General features: G+C 38.4%; 1 protein-coding gene across 3 annotated transcripts; it reads left to right on the top strand.

Moving 5' to 3' along the window:
* Positions 1–227: 227 nt before the first annotated feature.
* Positions 228–17,773, top strand: cUnh15orf39 (chromosome Un C15orf39 homolog). 3 transcript variants are annotated; one of them, XM_081373072.1, is made up of 5 exons: positions 228–1,926; positions 3,340–3,410; positions 5,770–8,691; positions 13,574–13,610; positions 15,812–17,773. In XM_081373072.1, exons 3-5 carry the CDS (start codon positions 5,811–5,813, stop codon positions 15,861–15,863), a joined length of 2,970 nt encoding a protein of 989 aa, XP_081229198.1. In that variant the 5' UTR covers positions 228–1,926; positions 3,340–3,410; positions 5,770–5,810; the 3' UTR covers positions 15,864–17,773. The 3 variants fall into 3 exon arrangements, with proteins under 3 accessions (XP_081229198.1, XP_081229199.1, XP_081229197.1); XM_081373071.1 differs by lacking the exons at positions 228–1,926; positions 3,340–3,410 and adding an exon at positions 3,837–4,074; XM_081373073.1 differs by lacking the exons at positions 228–1,926; positions 5,770–8,691 and having other exon boundaries at positions 3,313–3,410; positions 15,812–17,767.
* The last annotated feature ends 254 nt before the right edge of the window (positions 17,774–18,027 follow it).

The following is an 18,027-nucleotide window of genomic DNA, read 5'->3' as shown; positions in this document are numbered from 1 at the left end:
CTATTCACATTAGTAAATGCACTGTGAACTAACATGAACATGAACATTTTTATACAAAAATGTGTATATATATATATATATATTGAAGGGGTGGATTCTTGAATACTGACTCAAAAGGATTTAGGTAGTTATAGAATTCCATGCTTCTCACTGGAACGTGCTCTCTCCTTGTTTTTGAGAGAAGCATGTAACACATGTTAAAGATATATTTACTCTTCTAGCTGACCATGGTAGACTAGGTCACTGGGGTCACTCAGGCCCCAATTATCCTTACAATACCCTTCAAAATTTTTAATTCACTTATTATTGCAGAAGTGTCTTCTAAAGTGCTCTGTAGTAAAATTGTCATGATAAGACTGATGTGCCTTATTTATGTGCGCGCGGTAATGAACTAAAGCTACCTTTTCCTTCCAAGCAATGTTGTTTACTTTTGCTTATCTGGGTCAAAATACTTAATAAGACATCCTTCTGATTACAGAGAGCAATTTTCGTACGGGTATTAATAATTAGAGGACGCGCTGCAGAAGTTTTTGACCATACTTGTTTGCCCTCAACCATTTATTATACAGGATGATACAATATATTTGATACTATCTGCGATAGCACGCATTGAGATCAAAGCTCTTGACCGTTGCGAGGATAAGGAGGTAATGGTACATATTGAGTGAACGCTTGGAATTTCCCCTCCATGTTAATACTAACAATCACTGAAAATGTTACGTTTTATACGCTATCAAATTTTTCAAATTTTAATAGATTTAAAATAAATAGCTGGAATCTTTATGAAAGGAGGTGCGTGTCGAGTATTTTCAGAAGATCTCTTGCAGATCTACAGTAGATGGATTAGAAGTCCACAAACATGTGCAACTCATGTTATAATTATCCAGAAATCCTTTGCACCCACAAGAAACAGTATCCATACAGTGAAGGTATCCATACATTGCCATTTATTGTCTGGATAAGAACAGTTAAAACATTCAGTGTCTTATATTGTGTTCTGTAGAAAAAAGAAAGAATGGAATGACAAGTAAATGATGACAGAAGTTTCATTTTTGGGTGATCCGTCCCTTTAAGAGATGATACTTATTGGATTATGAGGTATTCAATTGAAAACCATGAAATCAAAATGTATTCAATCAATTCATATTTTTTATGGAATATTGCACTTTTTATTGTAAATGATTTACCTATACACATCATTATTTAAAAAAAAAAAAATAATGTGGTGTTTACCAGTGCGAGGACGGGCCAACCTGTCACTCACATGAGATCACAGCAATAGCAAACAACAACAATCCTATGATCCAATCAATTCCCGATGGACGATAAAAATATAAATAAAAAGACTATCGTGACTTCCATTTCATGCCGACTTTAAGCATATATTTAAGTAAAGAAACTTTGATTTTGTAATACTGCTGTAGGCTACAGCAGTATTGCGAAAGAGTATTGCAAAATCAATATTACAATGTGAGCGCTGTGAGATTTACATCCAGTGCAGTTTCAAAATGTTCTGAATTCTTCTAGCATTAGCAGAGTATAATGTCTTCTTTTAAAAGCACGGTGGAACCATGCATGCAGAGGAAGATTAGGGCTATATGGTCAACAACTGGTACGGCTCTTTTTTTTCATTAAACATTATTTTATTGAATGCACCTGGGCACACACACACACTACCCTTTAGTAGACGCACTTCTTTAATCAGAATGACTATTACATTTCATTCTCCAATCAGTCTGACTGTAGAATAACATAACCTTCCCTTTTTTATTCCCTCTAGCTGCAACTTCCCGATAAGCAAGAACCGTTGAGCGTAAACACTGAAATGGAATGATCATTCCCACCGGCAATGTTTGGACTACCTATCAGCTCTGTTATGCGTCCTAACAGGGGGTGATGGTAGCTTTGTGAAAGAGCACATGAGCAGTAAGTCTCAACAACTTCTCTAATTTATGGTGTCTGACACGTCGGTTTGAAGAACATTCTTTAAGGCAACGTTGTGTCATTCCTGGTCATGGGAGAATCATGACGGCTGATTTCCTGTTTAATTTTCTTATATCATGTTTAGTTCTATCTTTTTAGGTCAACGTGATATGTTGTCCTGAAATTGTGTAAGGGTAAGCATGACGACTGGAAACATCTGCGTCTCAGGATAGATAAAAAGGGAAGTATTTCTGTAGACAGACAGAAATGTGGAAAGATGCCAGTGCTGCTCAGAGGGGTTAAAAATGTGTTTTTAGATCACTTAGGTGTGAGACGAAAGACAAAGACTTGTTAGTAAAAGAGTGCGTCATTTCCTTTGTTCTGCCACTAGTATATTAGCAAGAGTTTATTGAGCAAACACAAATCCAGCAGAGCGGATAAATGTAAGGTAAATAATGTCATGAGGTTAGTCACCATTCCATACTAGAGTAAATAAACTTCATGTATAACACATCTACAGTTGGACTAATGAGGCATAGTGAACTTTATAACCTTAAGTTTTACACACATCTTCATACTAATTATGAGTTTATAATTATAATTTCCCGCACTAAGTGTATTACGCACTGCATTTGTCACACAAACTATATTACATATTGTGTCATAGTACTTTCTAACCACTAAGTTCTCAGCTTCTCTGTCTGTTGTAGAAATGTGATGGTCAGTTTTATGTTCATCCCAAGTACTGACTGGTACTTTGACATTTTACATGAATGACATAATAGCATGAAGAAACTTGACAAAGAAGCCCAGTCTGTCTAAGCAGGCTACATTTCCATTTTCATCCCTTGTAAGAAAAGCTATTCAGTTAGCCGAGCCGAGCAACAAAACCAGGGTTTTGCTGTTGTGAGTTCATCATGCCATCTTAAACTGACAGTTGGTGAAATTTCCACGCAGAGGTGTGTGATAGGCATGTCAAACATCACAAACCACATGTAGGCCTACAGGATATGTGTGTTCTAGCTCATGGCTGTTAAGGCACTGTTTGATAGTAACATCCTTTTTTAAATTAGTTTTCTATTTCCTATTAAAACTAATGTTGATTTACACTGTTTTAATGAGATTTTTAGTGACTTTTAAGGGCAATAAATCTGCAGCGTCACTTATACATCACAATATTTCCCAGTGTAGCAAGAAAATAGGTCTATGGCATCCATAAATCTAAAACAACATTAATAAGTTTAATAATTAATAAGTTTTTTTTTTTGTTTTTTTTTGCTTTTTAAACCTAAAGAGACAAGTTTGGAGATTTTGAATAATGTAAAATAAAAATAAAAACATTGAATGAAGAAGAAATAACATTCCACATTTTTTTCTAGGTCAGATTTGTGACTAATCATGTGAACCTTTGTACAGGCGGTCAGATGTTGAAGCACAAAATGCTCTGTGGATCATTCTCAAATCATGCTGGAGAACATCATCATCAGGTTTGTCACAAAGTTATGGAGTTCATTTAGCTTTAGTGCTGATGTCATTAAAACTAAGGGTGGCCATACAGGCATTCTGAAATCATTGCTCATGTTTTGCTGTTAAACTTTGCACTCAATGCTGATCATTTAAGCTGTAAAGAAAAAAGTTGATTTAAATAAGAATATAATGCAAAATAGAAGCCTTTTTTTCGCAGACGTTTGGACTGTACCCTAACTATCTATTTATGTTGTCTAAAATTCTGCAAGACAAAATCTAATTTGTTTAACATTTTTATTACTATTATGCTTGACCTGTGCTTGTGCTAAATATAGAAATGGTCAGAAACGGGTTAAGAAGACGTTGTTGTTTTAAGCTGAAATGTACGTTACCATCTAGCCTACCACTCAAGCATGATTTAACTGCTGCCGCCTGTGCGTTTAAGCCCCGCCCTCCTTTTTTACTGTCGCCGTTCGATTGGCTATACGTGCTACCACCGACATACTTCGACTGCTAGTGCTAAATAACCTTTCGGAAAATAAGCAGCGACGTTAAAGCAGCATGCTTCTTCTCTCTGCTCTCCTGAACAATACTTCATCCGCTCCCAAATCGTTTGGGTTATACTTTTGGGTGTTTCAGTTGTCATGGATTGGTTGCGGACGGATAGGAATTTCAGTGCACGAGGTGAGTGTTGCTGTATAAACAAAAGTTGGTTTAGGGGTTGTTACAACGTGAACTTGTTGGCGAAGATTGACGAGGTTTTACGAACATTATCAATACACAGATGAATGTTGACAACTGTGTTTGGCACGGGTGAAAAGTTTGGCATTGGACTTTGAGACCGCTTTTCAGCTTATATGATAAACACTATTAGAATTATCCGAAGTAAAAAACAGTGTAACGTTAGTATATTAAAACACAGTTTACATAGTTTATTTAAATGTACGATGAATCCTTCACATACCGAAGGCTCCTGAAGTTTTGTCGCTTTCGTTTCCCCACAGCTTACAGAAGTGTCTAATACAAATATTTAGATCAGGTAAATGCTGACGAAAGTTTCCAAAAACACCCATAACATGTCCCAAATGGTGTCTTCTCTAAACGCGGATTTGCATGAATGCATTTGCATGTTCACCTCGCGCACATAATAGAGTCTTGTCTTCAATTTGTCAGGGTGCAATAAGGTTACACAGTATAATTTTAATGTATACTTTATATTAACATTTGGTAACTGTTTAGAAGTTTCAGTTCTTCACACACTTCTTCCTGTGTTACTTTGGAATCAAACAGGCACATTAGGCTTATTTTGGACATTATGGGCGCGTCCAAATGCGGCACGCGCCTATGATGCTCATAAAAGCTGACTTCGAAGGCAACTCACTAGGTTTTGACACACAGCCACAGTATGCTGAAAGATGTTGGGGGTTGTTTCATCACTTTGAAACCTCTGGGTGGCCTCACCTGGGGACTGACTGTCTCTCCACCACTGATAAACCACTTAAATCCCCCTTCACTGCCAGTGTCAAGCCTTGTGTTACCCTCCTGTGAGCATCATTATGCTCTCTTTGCTCATTAGGGAACATCACTGAGGGGAATGAGTGCATCTTTCCTCTGTGAACACTGTTCGAATGGTAGCTATTGCGTTTTATAAATATTAAGTTTTAAAAGGATTATAAATGTTTCATTTTAAACTTTCACATTATAAAAATATAAAGAAATGTAAAGAAAATCGAAATGTATAAAGGTATGTATACGAATATTAAATATGTATGAGTATGACATGTCAAAATGCATAATTCAATTCTTTTTCTAATTTGTTTAATTTACTAGATACAAAAACATAATATTGATTGTAAAAGCACAGTAAGAGCAATTAGAATGATTGTGTATACATGCATGTATGTATCCTTAATTGTTATATTTTCTATATTAACTGAACTCAAAATGCATGTGACAGAACATTTGTGCGTATTCACACATGATTAACTTTGATAAACGCCTATTTGCCAAACTGCAATACGCTCTTGCACGCAAAGGAAGGAAGGTGCACCCACTGTTGTGAAGCAGAAAAGTGCCTGTTTTTTTTTTGTTGTGGTTACTGCTCAAACATTTCTTCCTAATGTTTGGAGGAACCTGTCACGTGACATTTATCAAAATAAAAATGAAGAACTGTACAGCTAAGCGACTGTTTTAACAGAAAGGAAGGTATTTAAGTAGATAAATAAACCACAGAGGTGAAGCTGGGTGACTTTTTAAAAAAAATATCTCACTCTTGTCAGGGTACTTATTCCAATGATTGTACAACATTGATAATGATAATTTAACATATAAACTCAAAATATGTTTTTTTTTTTTTTTTTTTTTTTTTTTTTTGTATAGATATGATTTAGCTGGGTCAAGTCAGAGCCTGGGAATCCAAGATGAGCAGTAAGCAGGGACGGAGCTGCATCAACCCTCTAGTTCAAAGTAATATGGAAGGTGCAGTGGGCACCGTAGTCCCTGTGGGGCACCCTAAAGCTGACCGCCTACAACACTATTCCCATGATAAAGCTCTACCAATCAGCAGGGCTTACTTCCCTTACTCTCTCAGTGGACAAGACACTCTTGACTTTCCTTCTCCATGGGGCCCTTCAAAAACCTGTGTGAGAAATGGGCCAAGCCCGAGGATTCATTCATCGGCCACGGAGGGGTCAATTACAATTCCATCTGTTTACAGGCCTGATAAAGTGTCTTTCCCAGTGGATGTTGGTGGTGGCCGGTGTGCTCTACCGCAAGAATTGGCAGCGAAGCAAAGATTGGCCTATTATGCCAGCAGTCCCAGACAGCACAGTCCCAGAGCAGCAGGGGTCATCTCACCAGTGGCAGTTCCCAAGGGTCACATTGGAGGGTCAGATGCAGAAAGCTGTGTGGGGCTGGCTATTCCAAAACCAGTATACGGTCATAGCCCCTGCTGCACTGAGCGTGGATGCACTACAGGGCATAGCTACAGCATTGAACATGGGCCTCATAGGATGTCCCCTCACATATATGATGGCGAATGGGCTGCTCATTTCAGCCGTCTTGCTTACCTGCATAAAAAGGGCACGGAGGCATTGACGCAACAGAGGGTTTTGCAGTTAGAGCACGGTGTGGAGGCTATAAAGGACGGAAAGACAGAGGGCTACCATGGTATCGGATCAAACGGGCCCAGGAGATCTCTTCCTTTAATGGAACCAAGCTATACTTACAACACTGCGCGTCCATTTGTTGGTGCTACACCAGAGTACTGCCAGCGTGCCCCAATTCGTCCACAGATGCACACGGGTCTTCCCTATGCTTATGACCCAAGGACTATGGCACACCGTGGAGTCCCTTCAAAAGTATATCCAAACCATCCTCAGATATCTAAATACACACATATGCCTCCGTGTCCCAATGTCTATTATCCTCAGAGTCACCCTGAGGCTTACCGAACAGATCCCAATGCTATTACAGACGAGCATGGTCAACATCATCATATGGATCAGTTCCATTCCCCTCAAGCTGACTTGATGTCACCGTCCTGCTCTGTTGCCCCCCCACACCATCCATTGATCTCGAAATATCCTACTTATCCTTATGGGGTGCATTTAAATAGTAACCAAGCAGCCATGCATGAGCAGCCACATCCCCCTTTCCCAATGCATCAATCAGAGCGACCACTTGATTTTTCTATACGAAGAGTGCAGACACCTGACTCCCCTCGAGAGCTTTATAGACAGTCTGGAACTTCTGGGGCTTTCCATCCTACTCCAGCCCACTACAGACGTCTCGGTAACACCACTACCCTTGAACACTCAGAGAAGTCTGAAACTGGTTTTCCTGTTGGTGGCTCCAAAGAATTTCCTATGAAGTCCTCTGAAGAGGTATTTAAGAACAGGCATCATGTTTCAGATTCACCTGATAAAGATGTGTTAGCTAAAAGGCCCAGAGAGCAACTTCAAACAGACATGGCCGGTAAAAAGCAAAAGATTGACTTAACCTATGAGTTGTCAGATGATGAGCCTCAGTCACCGTCCTCCCCACCAATGCCAGTTATTAATAAAGTTTTTAGCTTGGCTCCTTATAAAGTCTATTTTGAAGCTACAGGCATGTTGACTTCCCTAGGAGATTCAAAAAGTCCAAAGCCACAGCTTGAGGCGACCCGGCTTAAACAAGAGCCGGAAATTGAAAACTGTGATCTAGAACCAAATTCAGGTGAAAGGGACGTCAGGTTGAAACAAGAAGCCCAAATGTCACCAGCTAACAGTGACGATCCAGTTGAAATGCCAGATACTGTAAAGATCAAAAAAGAAAAATTGGATCCAGATGACGTAGCTTATCAGTCGGAAATGAAAGTGAGCATCGCTGAGGAGATGAATCATGAGGCTCATGATCCTGTGGTCAAAGAAGAGCAAAGGGAGTCAGACACAAGTATGTCTGGCTCTCTTTCTTGTCATGTTGTAGTAAAAAATGACTTTGAAGAAGAAAGCAACCCACCCTTAGTAGAAAAGTATGAATCTTCATCCACATGCAAGAATGCTGTGAAAGATGACATGGAGTCTATTTCATTTCCTACATTGCCCTCAACACCTCCAGTGCCGCCTCCGTTGAATAGATTCTCTCTCACTAAAATCCCACCTCATTGCCTTAAATTGTCAAATTTTAAGATAGTCATCCCTGCGGTCCTAAAAGCTCCACCAACACAACCTGTTGAGGTTCCTCAGTCTCCAGTGGAGGACAAGCCAATTATGAGCAGCAGCAAACATGCCCGTCATCAGTTTATGGAGCTTCACCAGTCCCTCTGTAGACTCATATACTGCTGTGTTACTCGAACCCCGTGTCAGGAGCTCAGGGACTGGTTATGCAAACTGGACCTTCGTGAGTCAGGAAAAGCTCAGAAAGTGTCTTGTCTCTTGGGGTTGAAAATGAGGCAATTATGGCTGAAAGGTGAGGAAATGGAGGTGTCTCTTCAAAAGGTGGTCTGTCAGCTTCAAAGCTACGTCGAAAACCGCGACTGTCCCTTTCCTCATGTCATGAGGGCTGGTGCGGTGTTCATTCCCATGTTGGTGGTCAAAGAGGTGCTGTTTCCTCAGGTTCAAGGCACATTCATAGACCAGGTCCTGCAAGAGCACCGAGTGGAGCTCAGGCCCACCACCCTCTCAGAGGAGAGGCAGCTGACTCAACTCCACAGAAAGGCTTTCTCTTCAAAACTCCGGAGACTTATGTCCCTTAAACATCTGCCAGATATATACCCTGATGTCCTCAACCTTCTCTACTATGACAACGTCTCCAAGTTCATTGGTGAGTGCTGGATGGTTGACCACTATAAATAACATAAGACGTAGGAATGCACAAAATGTTGGTACTGTGTCAGTTAACAGCCGTTATTAAAGTTTTTTTGTTGTTTATCATATCAGTTGATATTGGATATTTAATTGTACATGCTCATTTTCTCTATTTTTGCATTTAGATTATCTTTGTAGTCAAGTAAACGCTCACCTAAATTTAATAAATGTAAATTTTAAATATGTAATTTTATCAAATATCAAAATTAATATAAATGTTTCATACTTTGCATTATACTGTTGTGCTATTTATTTGAGCTTTTTAGCTTTTAATTTATATATATATATATATATATATATATAATGTAAATACACTGCCTTGCAAAAGTATTCATACCCCTTCTTTTTTTCAACATTTTCTTATGTTGCTGCCTTGTGCCTTTAACTACTTTAAATTACTCCTTTTTTCACATCAATCTACACTCCATACACCGTAATGACAAAGCAAAAAACAGATTTAATTTGGAAAGGTACACACCTCTCAATAAAAGGTTTAACAGCTGAAAATGCATATCAGAGCAAACACCAAGCCATGAGGTCAATAGAACTGCATGTGGAGCTCAGAGACAGGTTTGTGTTGAGACCGATCTGGGGAAGACTACAAAAAGAAGCATGAAGCCTCCATAATCCTTATTGGAAGAAGTTTGGAACAACCAGGGCTGTGTTTCTCAAAGGCATGAGCTAAGTTGATCATAGAGACCACTTGTAGCAATGGCTCTATGTTCCACTTAGGCTTACGATTAGGGGTGCACCGAAATGAAAATTCTAGACCGACACCAAAATTGGACAGAAAATATATTAAAATAATATTAAATATCAATATATTATTCTTCATTCAGTTCTATGCAACAGAATCAGATTTAACAGATTTATTTTTTGACCATTTATCAAAATAAAATATAGTCCTAGAAAACTATTATTATCAGAGCAGATAGCGGGGAGCGGATCAGTGAACAAGAGGGTAACGTCATTACCAGCCTTGCCCAGCAGTACGGCATTACCACACCATGTTACAGCAAAGTGCTGCTATTGCAAACAGAAACAAGTCTACTACAGAGAAATTTCATGTCATCATGTTATTTGAGCGGACGTTGTTTTTCCGATGAGCATGAGCGGTACATGAGTGGAGTGTTCACTTGGGCCGTGAGCAGCTTGAGCAGAGCAAACTGGGTGCTGGTACAAACTTACAGTCTTTTCGCTTGGCGGCATGTATTTTCAGCTCATATTTTTGGCCTTTTTTCTGTTTCGTCCAAAAAACGAAAATACCATTTTCGGAAGATAATTTTCCACTGCAACAATGTTGGTGCATCCATACTTAAAGTCCGCGTGAACCGGAAGTTGCAAACGACTTTTTTCCAGTGTTGTGACGCATTTCCCAGTGAAACGGAATATTGAACAGAGGGCAGGGTTTTACTCTAGCGCTCCTCCTCTCAATCTCTGCTCATAACAGACTAACGGTTTGAGGGGAGTGGTTAAGCGTTGCCCAAACCAATTCCTCAAACCTACGTCATCAGAGAAGGTCCTCCAATGCAGAGGGGAGGGGCATTTTCAGATTTTGATTAAAGATTATGAAGCCAAACATTTTTTTTGTGTGGATTGACTTGCATGGATGAATTGTTCACCACAAAACGATCAATTTAGGCAAACAAAGTAAATATGGTCAATTTTGATTTCATGAGGACTTTAAGATACTTTTGGGAAACACAACCCAGGACTCTTCCAAGAGCTGGCCTTTTTGCCACACTGAGCAATCGATGGTGAAGGGCCTTGGTTAGAGTGGTGACCAAGAAGCTGGTCACTCTAGTTGAGCTCCATGATCTCATATGGATATGAGAGAAACTTACAGAAGGACAGACATCACTGCAACACTCCACTTATCTGGGCTTTGAGCCCCCAGACTCAAGCCTCTCCTCAGTGAAGACTAGGGGTGTAACGATATTCAAACCGAACCGAAAAACCGCGATACAACAGCCACGGTTCGAACCGCGATACTCTCATGTCGAACCGAACGCGCCCCGCCCCCCGCTGCCCAACTCTCACTTCACTTTGTCACAAAACTATTTTTTCTTCCTTGACATTTGATTAAATAGTAATTAATGAGTACACTTTTAACAACTAATAAGAGCTGTAGTTTTAATAAATATTATTATAATATTATTTACTAAATAAAGTGCATGTCACGTGATTTGGGTGATCGATCACGCTCGGGAGTTTACATACGCACTTCAGGATGGCAACTCCGCGCCACGGCATATTGTGATTGAAGACCCTGCGGTCACAACCACTGACTGATATTGATACAGCAGCAACAGCAGCAGTGCTGATCACGAATCTTGAGAATGATCACCGACACCTGTCATCATCCAATATGATGACATATCACAGCTTTTTTTAATCATTGTTTGATTTGCGAACATAATCCTTTGCCGTCTGACCGCTTCCGCTTCAGGCCTGACTCGTCTCGCGCTAACGGGAATTTCCTTTCACTGTCCACGTTTTGATTTCGGCAAATCACTTTTGGCGAATGCAAACAACGTGATTATTGTTCATGAGTCCAACATCCAGCCACGCAAGAAAACATGTAATCTACCTGAGGGAATAATATGCTCACAAAACATTTCTGATTATTATTTGTTTAAAACGGTTTTGTTCCCCCCCCTCCCACCCCCCCAGGATTCTTTGATGAATGTAAAGATCATAAGATATTTATTTGAAATAGAAAGCTTGTGTAACACTATAAATGTATTGTCACTTTTGATTAATGTAATGCATCCTTGCTGAATAAAAGTAGGCAATTACTTTCTTTAATTACTTTCCCCAAAAAATAATCTTAACCTCAAACTTTTGAACTGTAGGCCTATGTATAATGTTAAAAAAGCTTTCCATTTCAGATAAATGCGGTTATTTTGAATGGTGGTTTGTTTGTAATGTGACATATTTTTTTGTATGACATTAAAATTATTTTTAGAATTAAATTGTACATAAATAGGTTAAGCAATACAAATGTGTTTGTCTGATAACCTTTTAAACATAGCCTATACTTAACTACAGTTTGCAGACACTGAAATTATGTACATTGTGCGATACAGTAAATATTTTGAGTGTCCCTCATTTTCCTATAAAGAACCACAATTGTCCCGCATTTTACTTTTCTGAAGTTGGCAACCCTACTCAGGTGTGCAGTTTATTTCTGACTAGTCAGTGGAGACATTTAGGCTATTTCATTTTAGTTAACTCAGGTGTGCTAACTGCTCTAAAGAAAACATGAAGCCAATGTATAAAATTAATAAAGTTAAGTTAAATTATTGTTGTTGTTGTTTTTATTAAGTTAAAAGTTAATCTAGTGTTATTATTGCTGGTGGTGCCCTGCCATGAACCCTGCCCCCACAGCAAACAGAACCGAACCGAACCGAACCGTGGCTCCAAAACCGTGATATGAACCGAACCGTGGCATTGGTGTATCGTTACACCCCTAGTGAAGACACATGAAACCCCCCTTTTAATTTATAAAAAAGCACCTAAAGGACTCTATCAGTCTGTGAGAAACAAGATTCTCTGGTTTGATGAACCTCAGTTCCAAGCATCATGTATGGAGGAAACCAGGCACTGCTCATCATCTTCAGCCACAGGGACTGGGAGACTCATTAGGGTAGAAGGAAAGCTCAACGCAGCAAAATATAGAGTTAGCCTTAATGAAAACCTAGTCTGATGTATCCAGAACCTCAGAAAGGGCAGAAGGTTCACCTTCCCACAGGATTATGACCCTAAGCACACAGCTAAGACAATGCAAGAGTGGCTTGAGGCTGTAAAGGTGCCTCAACCAAGTACTGAGTTAAAGGGTACAAATATGTGCTTATGTACTTATTTCAGTTTTTCTTTTTTAATAAATTTGCACAGGTATTACAAATCTGTTATTTGATTTGTCATTATGGTGTATGGAGAGTAGATTGGTGTAAAAAAAAAAGAAAAAGTAATTTAATGTATTTTAACATAAGGCAGCAACATAAAATGTGGGGGTGGGGGGAATGGAGTACAAATACTTTTGCAGGTCGATATTAAAATTCAGTTATATTTTGTTTAAATAAATTAAATAAAAAAATAAATGTTTTATTTATATAATTTATTTAGAAAAAAATAGTACAGAATTTTAATATCAACCTTGAAACATTATGTAGAATTGGTCAGAATTTTAATATTGGTGTAAATCTAATAAAACTGTTTTTGCCATTCTTAATAAAATTATATTAATTAAATCATTGTTCATTTTTGGATCTTGCACTATGGTAATGACGGTACTGTTATCTTCATTGCCTGGAACATTATTCGGTTAAAGGATATGTTTTATGGTTCCTTTTTTTTAGTTTAGCAACAGGTCTCTTAAAATAAAAAGCTGTCATGAGGAGTGAAAACATTGGAAAGATAACTGTGAATACTGAAACTTTGTTATAATTTTAGTAATAATAAATTTCAGTTCCACGTTTAAAAGAGTTATCAAATTGTTTTGTCTCTTGATTGTTAGTTTATTGTATTAAACATTCTGACTGAATTCTTACTCTTTAGATAGGAGGTTTAACATTGCATAATCCCTGATATTAAAGTTTAGTCCTAGATCAAGTCTTTAAACTGCAAGATTATTAGAAATTTTATATTTTTTAAATATAAAACCTATTTGATTTTGGAAGGTCTGTCATTTGAATTATTTTGATCATTTACATTTACTTTAATTACTTTAATTACATACCTGTGGTGACATCACTTTTATTGTTCATGCTTTATGATTTATTTTTAATCATACTTTTGTCATACTTTTTTGATTTGATACACATTTTTTTTTGCAGATTCCACTGCTACAGATGGTGTCCAAAAAATGCCCAGGTACCTTCTTATTACTTTGTCCCCCAAAACTCTCTCTCCAAATCACAAACAGATCTCGTTGACAGTTGTAGAGCACGCTTTGTAAATCTTTGAGCTGCTCATGTTTCTTCCTGGTGCAGTTTTGTTGCAGGTGTTTTCTGATCAGATATAGTCTGGAACGGAACAGTGATATGCTTTAGGATGTCTTTCAGTTTCAGATGCATGCACTTTAGGGAAGGAAGTTAGAATTCTTTTGGAGGAATGCTAAGGCGGGTGGGGGATGGAAGTGGTTGCCTTACGCACTAGCTAACATTTCTCACCTGCAGTGCAATTACAGACCACCAGGGGTTGACCGCTGTCTGTTATTAGTTACAGAGTTCAGATGGGTTTTTTTCTTTTCTTTTGTACATTTCAGTGCAAATTCAACTACATTAATCTGGAAAGATTTCCAAAAGTTTTTCATCTACACTGAAACGTCGGAAAATTCACCTTACAGTGCATGCGTAAACCCTCATAAAAGCTCACTGAGATGATGCAGACAGAACAAGACAACTTAAGATCAACTTATCACGCAGTTCTTCTGGCAGGATCATTTTATTGAGCAAAATATCTCACCATTCACTGTTGCGTTCCAGGTCGCACTCACTCACCATTATATGTTTGGTCTAAAACACAACTAGCACATAACGGGCACAATACCAAACATATTATCTGTGGGTTCAATATGTGTCACATGACTAAACTTTCGGCATTGTTTTTAAATACCTCCGTTTTCACTGTCCACACTGCAATGCAACAATGGCGTTTTCAAATGTATCCACTTTGGAGAGTTTTCAAAAAGCTTCGTGTTAGTTGCTAAAAACGCCGTCTCAGTGTGGATGGAAGGTCAAAACCGAGGGAAAATGATGTTTTCAAACGAAAACATATTTGTGTGGACAAGGCCTCAAATTCAGAAAAACAGACTTAGTTAAAGCTGCAATCTTTCGGACAAATTAAGCATTCCACATTGTGGATGTTTTATAATGTTGCCACTTCATTTCCAATATGGGGTCTGGGGAGACCCTGAACATCCTGACTGGAACACTACAACCAGATATCATTCCAATTTATTTATTTAGTTGTTTGTAGAGCTAGCAAGTGTCGACAAAGTCAAGTCTTATGCCATTTAGATGAAGAGAACTTTTTTTTTTTTTATTCCAGAAAAGTTGTTTTTGGGGTTTCCCCAGACCCCAACAGTGCATAAGGGTTAAGAGATCATCCCTATTTTTTCTTTTTTTGTTTCCATCTTTTTCTGCAGTGTTCTAACAATTTCAGAATTTCAGAAACCATTTAATTGCTCTTTCACCTATTCTGTTTCATTAGATGGCTTATTGTTCTTATTGACATAGTTGGGTAATATAGCTTCTATTAATAGTAACCTGTTCGATTACATTTCATTTATGCTCCTGTTGTGTTGCTTTAAGAATGCAGGTGGAGAATGCATGACTAAAAGATAATCAGGTATCAGGTGTGTTCATATATAGGTGTGATACATAACGTCTTAAATTCTGGCACAAAGCAACAAAGATCTCAAAGTTCAGTCTGACTCATTTACACGGTCACTAACAACATTTCAGACAGAATGCAAGAGTGTGTCCTGTGTAATTGCCCTTTAACCAATTTATTTCATCTACTCACACTCATGTCATTCCAAAACTGTATGATTTTTTTGGTCTTCTGGAACACAAAAGATATACTCCTGGCTGTTGAGTTCCAAAAAACGGACCATAAAGGTCCATAAGTGGTCTGAAGCCATAGGATATTCAATATTCGCTGAAATTCTTCTAATGCTTGCATACATTCAAAAAGGCTCTGTCAAGTTGTTTGGATTTAATTTATATATATATATATATATATATATATATATATATAATATATATATATATATAATATACCGAATTTCTATTAAGAAAGAAGAAAACTATTCAAAGAATTTCTGTTGTGTCCTACTGAAGAAGGAAAGACATACCATTTGGAATGACGTGGCTAATTAGATGATGGCAATTGGGGTGAACAGTCCCTTAGTTCAACATGAGTCTGTATAAACCCATTCTAAGTCTGGTTGTTCACATATTATTAATATAATAATTATTATTATTATTATTATTTAATTGCAATCTAGCTTTAATAGTGGTCATTTAACAAATGCTGAAACTAAATCCCAGTTTGTTTTCTTTCTACAGGAGCAGAAACCAGCTTAACCTTCAAGAGAGAGAGCACGGACAGCTCAGATAAATCGTCCGGCCGTGTGAATGGCACTGAAGGATTCTACCTGGAGTCCTCCAGACCACTCACTCCGAAAACCACACGTGTGGACAAATATTGCCTGAACACCGAGAAAAAGAAAGGGAGAGTAAAGATTTCCTCCAAGAGGACATTTTTAGATGAGACCAGTTCATCACAAGAGGATGAGTTTACTGAGGAACCGGTGAGGTGGAGCGTCGTCAATTCCATAGAGAGAGATGAATGGGAAGTGTCTCTTGTGACTCGCAATGACAGGGGACCACATGTGGAGGTAAACATTGAAGATGAAACCCAGGAAGAGCCTGAGAGCTCCTCCTGGGCGCGACCTTTGACCTCCGATGACCTCACTTCTGATAGCTCCGAAGAGACTGAAAGCACGTCGTCCATGTCCTTTCAGATCCGCAGATCCGGCTCAGCAGGGTCTGCTCAAGCCTTGTCCAAAGGGCCCTCCAGCATGGTCCTCAAGCTGAGGAAGGTCTTCTACAATGAGGGTCACAGGGGCAGAGTCCCCCACTACCAGAAGGTCACAGATTCTTCCGAAACTCCAGGGTTCAGACACACAGACAGTGGCCATTACAGGAAAAAGAAACGCAAATCATCCCAGCACAAAAGACGCCAGGCGGACAGGGAGTTTTCTTTCAGTTCGTACTCTCAAAACCATCCCTACCTCTCAAAAAAACATGCTTCCAAGCACCAGCGCAGATGGGTCCTGCGCTCCGCTGTGCAGTCTGCCCACCAGGCCATGGACAACAGATATCCTGAACTGGTGGGGAAGAGGATATGGCATTTGTATGAGGAAAACGACAAAACAGAAGTGTGGTACAGGGGAGTAGTGCTGCGCGTCCATGAGCCACATCCCAACCCACTGAAAACTGTGTTTGAGGTCAAATACGATAGTGAGCCCGAGTGGCAGTACTATCTTGAGCTGCTGTTAGACTATAAGAAAGGATGGTTGAAAGTTGAGAACTAAGACTTCTTGACGGTATTATTGTTTTTATTTTGCACCTGAGAACTGAATTAATTCTAAACTGTGAATATAAGTCGAATTGATGACCAATGAGGCAGTCAAAAGATTATTGACTGCAAGTTTTGAATTAATTTTTGCAACAAAACCTGACACGTTTTAAGTTACAGTGTTTTCAGTTTCAACTCATCTTTGTTTCTGGTGTCAACAATGTTTCAGTTCTTGCTGTAAAGTTGTTGGCAAACATTCCCAGCAGCTGGCGTTTTGATTGACTGTGTTTAAGCATTCCATGTGATCGGGATGAAAGGAAATGCTGTAAAGCAAGATGTTTAACTGTTTACAGAATAATTATTTTTTTATATTGGCTGTTGTCATGTACCTGATTTTTAACCCTTTTTAAAATTCACTTTTTTTTATAAACATCCTTAAATTGACATTTGAGATTTCATTGTGACGTTTTTTTAGTGAATATTCTCATGTTTTTTTTATTGAAATGTTTATGGAAACATTCCTACCATAAGAGTTAATAAAGATAATTGTAACTTTGTACACTAACATACAAATGATTGGGATCGGTACGATTTTTTTGTTTCTCACCAATGCTGCACTTATTTAATATAAAAATACAGTAAAAACTGTAATATTGTGAAAACTGTTAATGAATTTATTCCTGTGATGCAAAGATGAATGTTCAGCAGTCTTCAGTGTCACATGATCCTTCAGAAATCATTCTAATATGCTGATTTGCTGCACAAGCATTTCTTGCTATAAAAACGGTTGTGCTTTTTAAAAAAAAATTGTGGAAGCCATAATATCCGGATTTTCCGGATGTTTGATGGTTCGGAAGAACAGTATTTGAAATAAAAAATATTGTGTAACATTATAATCTGTCACTTTTTAAGCGTCCTTGCTGAATAAAAAAAGTATCCATTTCTTGAAAAAATAACTGACCCCAAACTTTTGAACATTGTGACTATCTCACAGTTAGATTTTTTTTTTAACTTAGGTTCCTTAAATATGAATTTATGCCGCGTTCCAGGCAACCTGTAACCCGTGTTTTTCCAACCTTGTACCCGTGAAAGTGCACTGGAACGGCAGTAAACCCGTAACTTCCCACCCGTGAACTCGTACTAGATCGATGTAGGCCTACTCCCAGTTACGAGTTGGGAAAACACGGGTTACAGGTTGCCT

Source organism: Scardinius erythrophthalmus (genome assembly GCF_964197995.2).
Source record: "Scardinius erythrophthalmus genome assembly, chromosome: 8".
In the NCBI taxonomy this organism is placed as follows: Eukaryota; Metazoa; Chordata; class Actinopteri; order Cypriniformes; family Leuciscidae; genus Scardinius; species Scardinius erythrophthalmus.
Note: the sequence above shows the minus strand (reverse complement) of the source record. Positions and strands in the feature narration are given on the sequence as shown.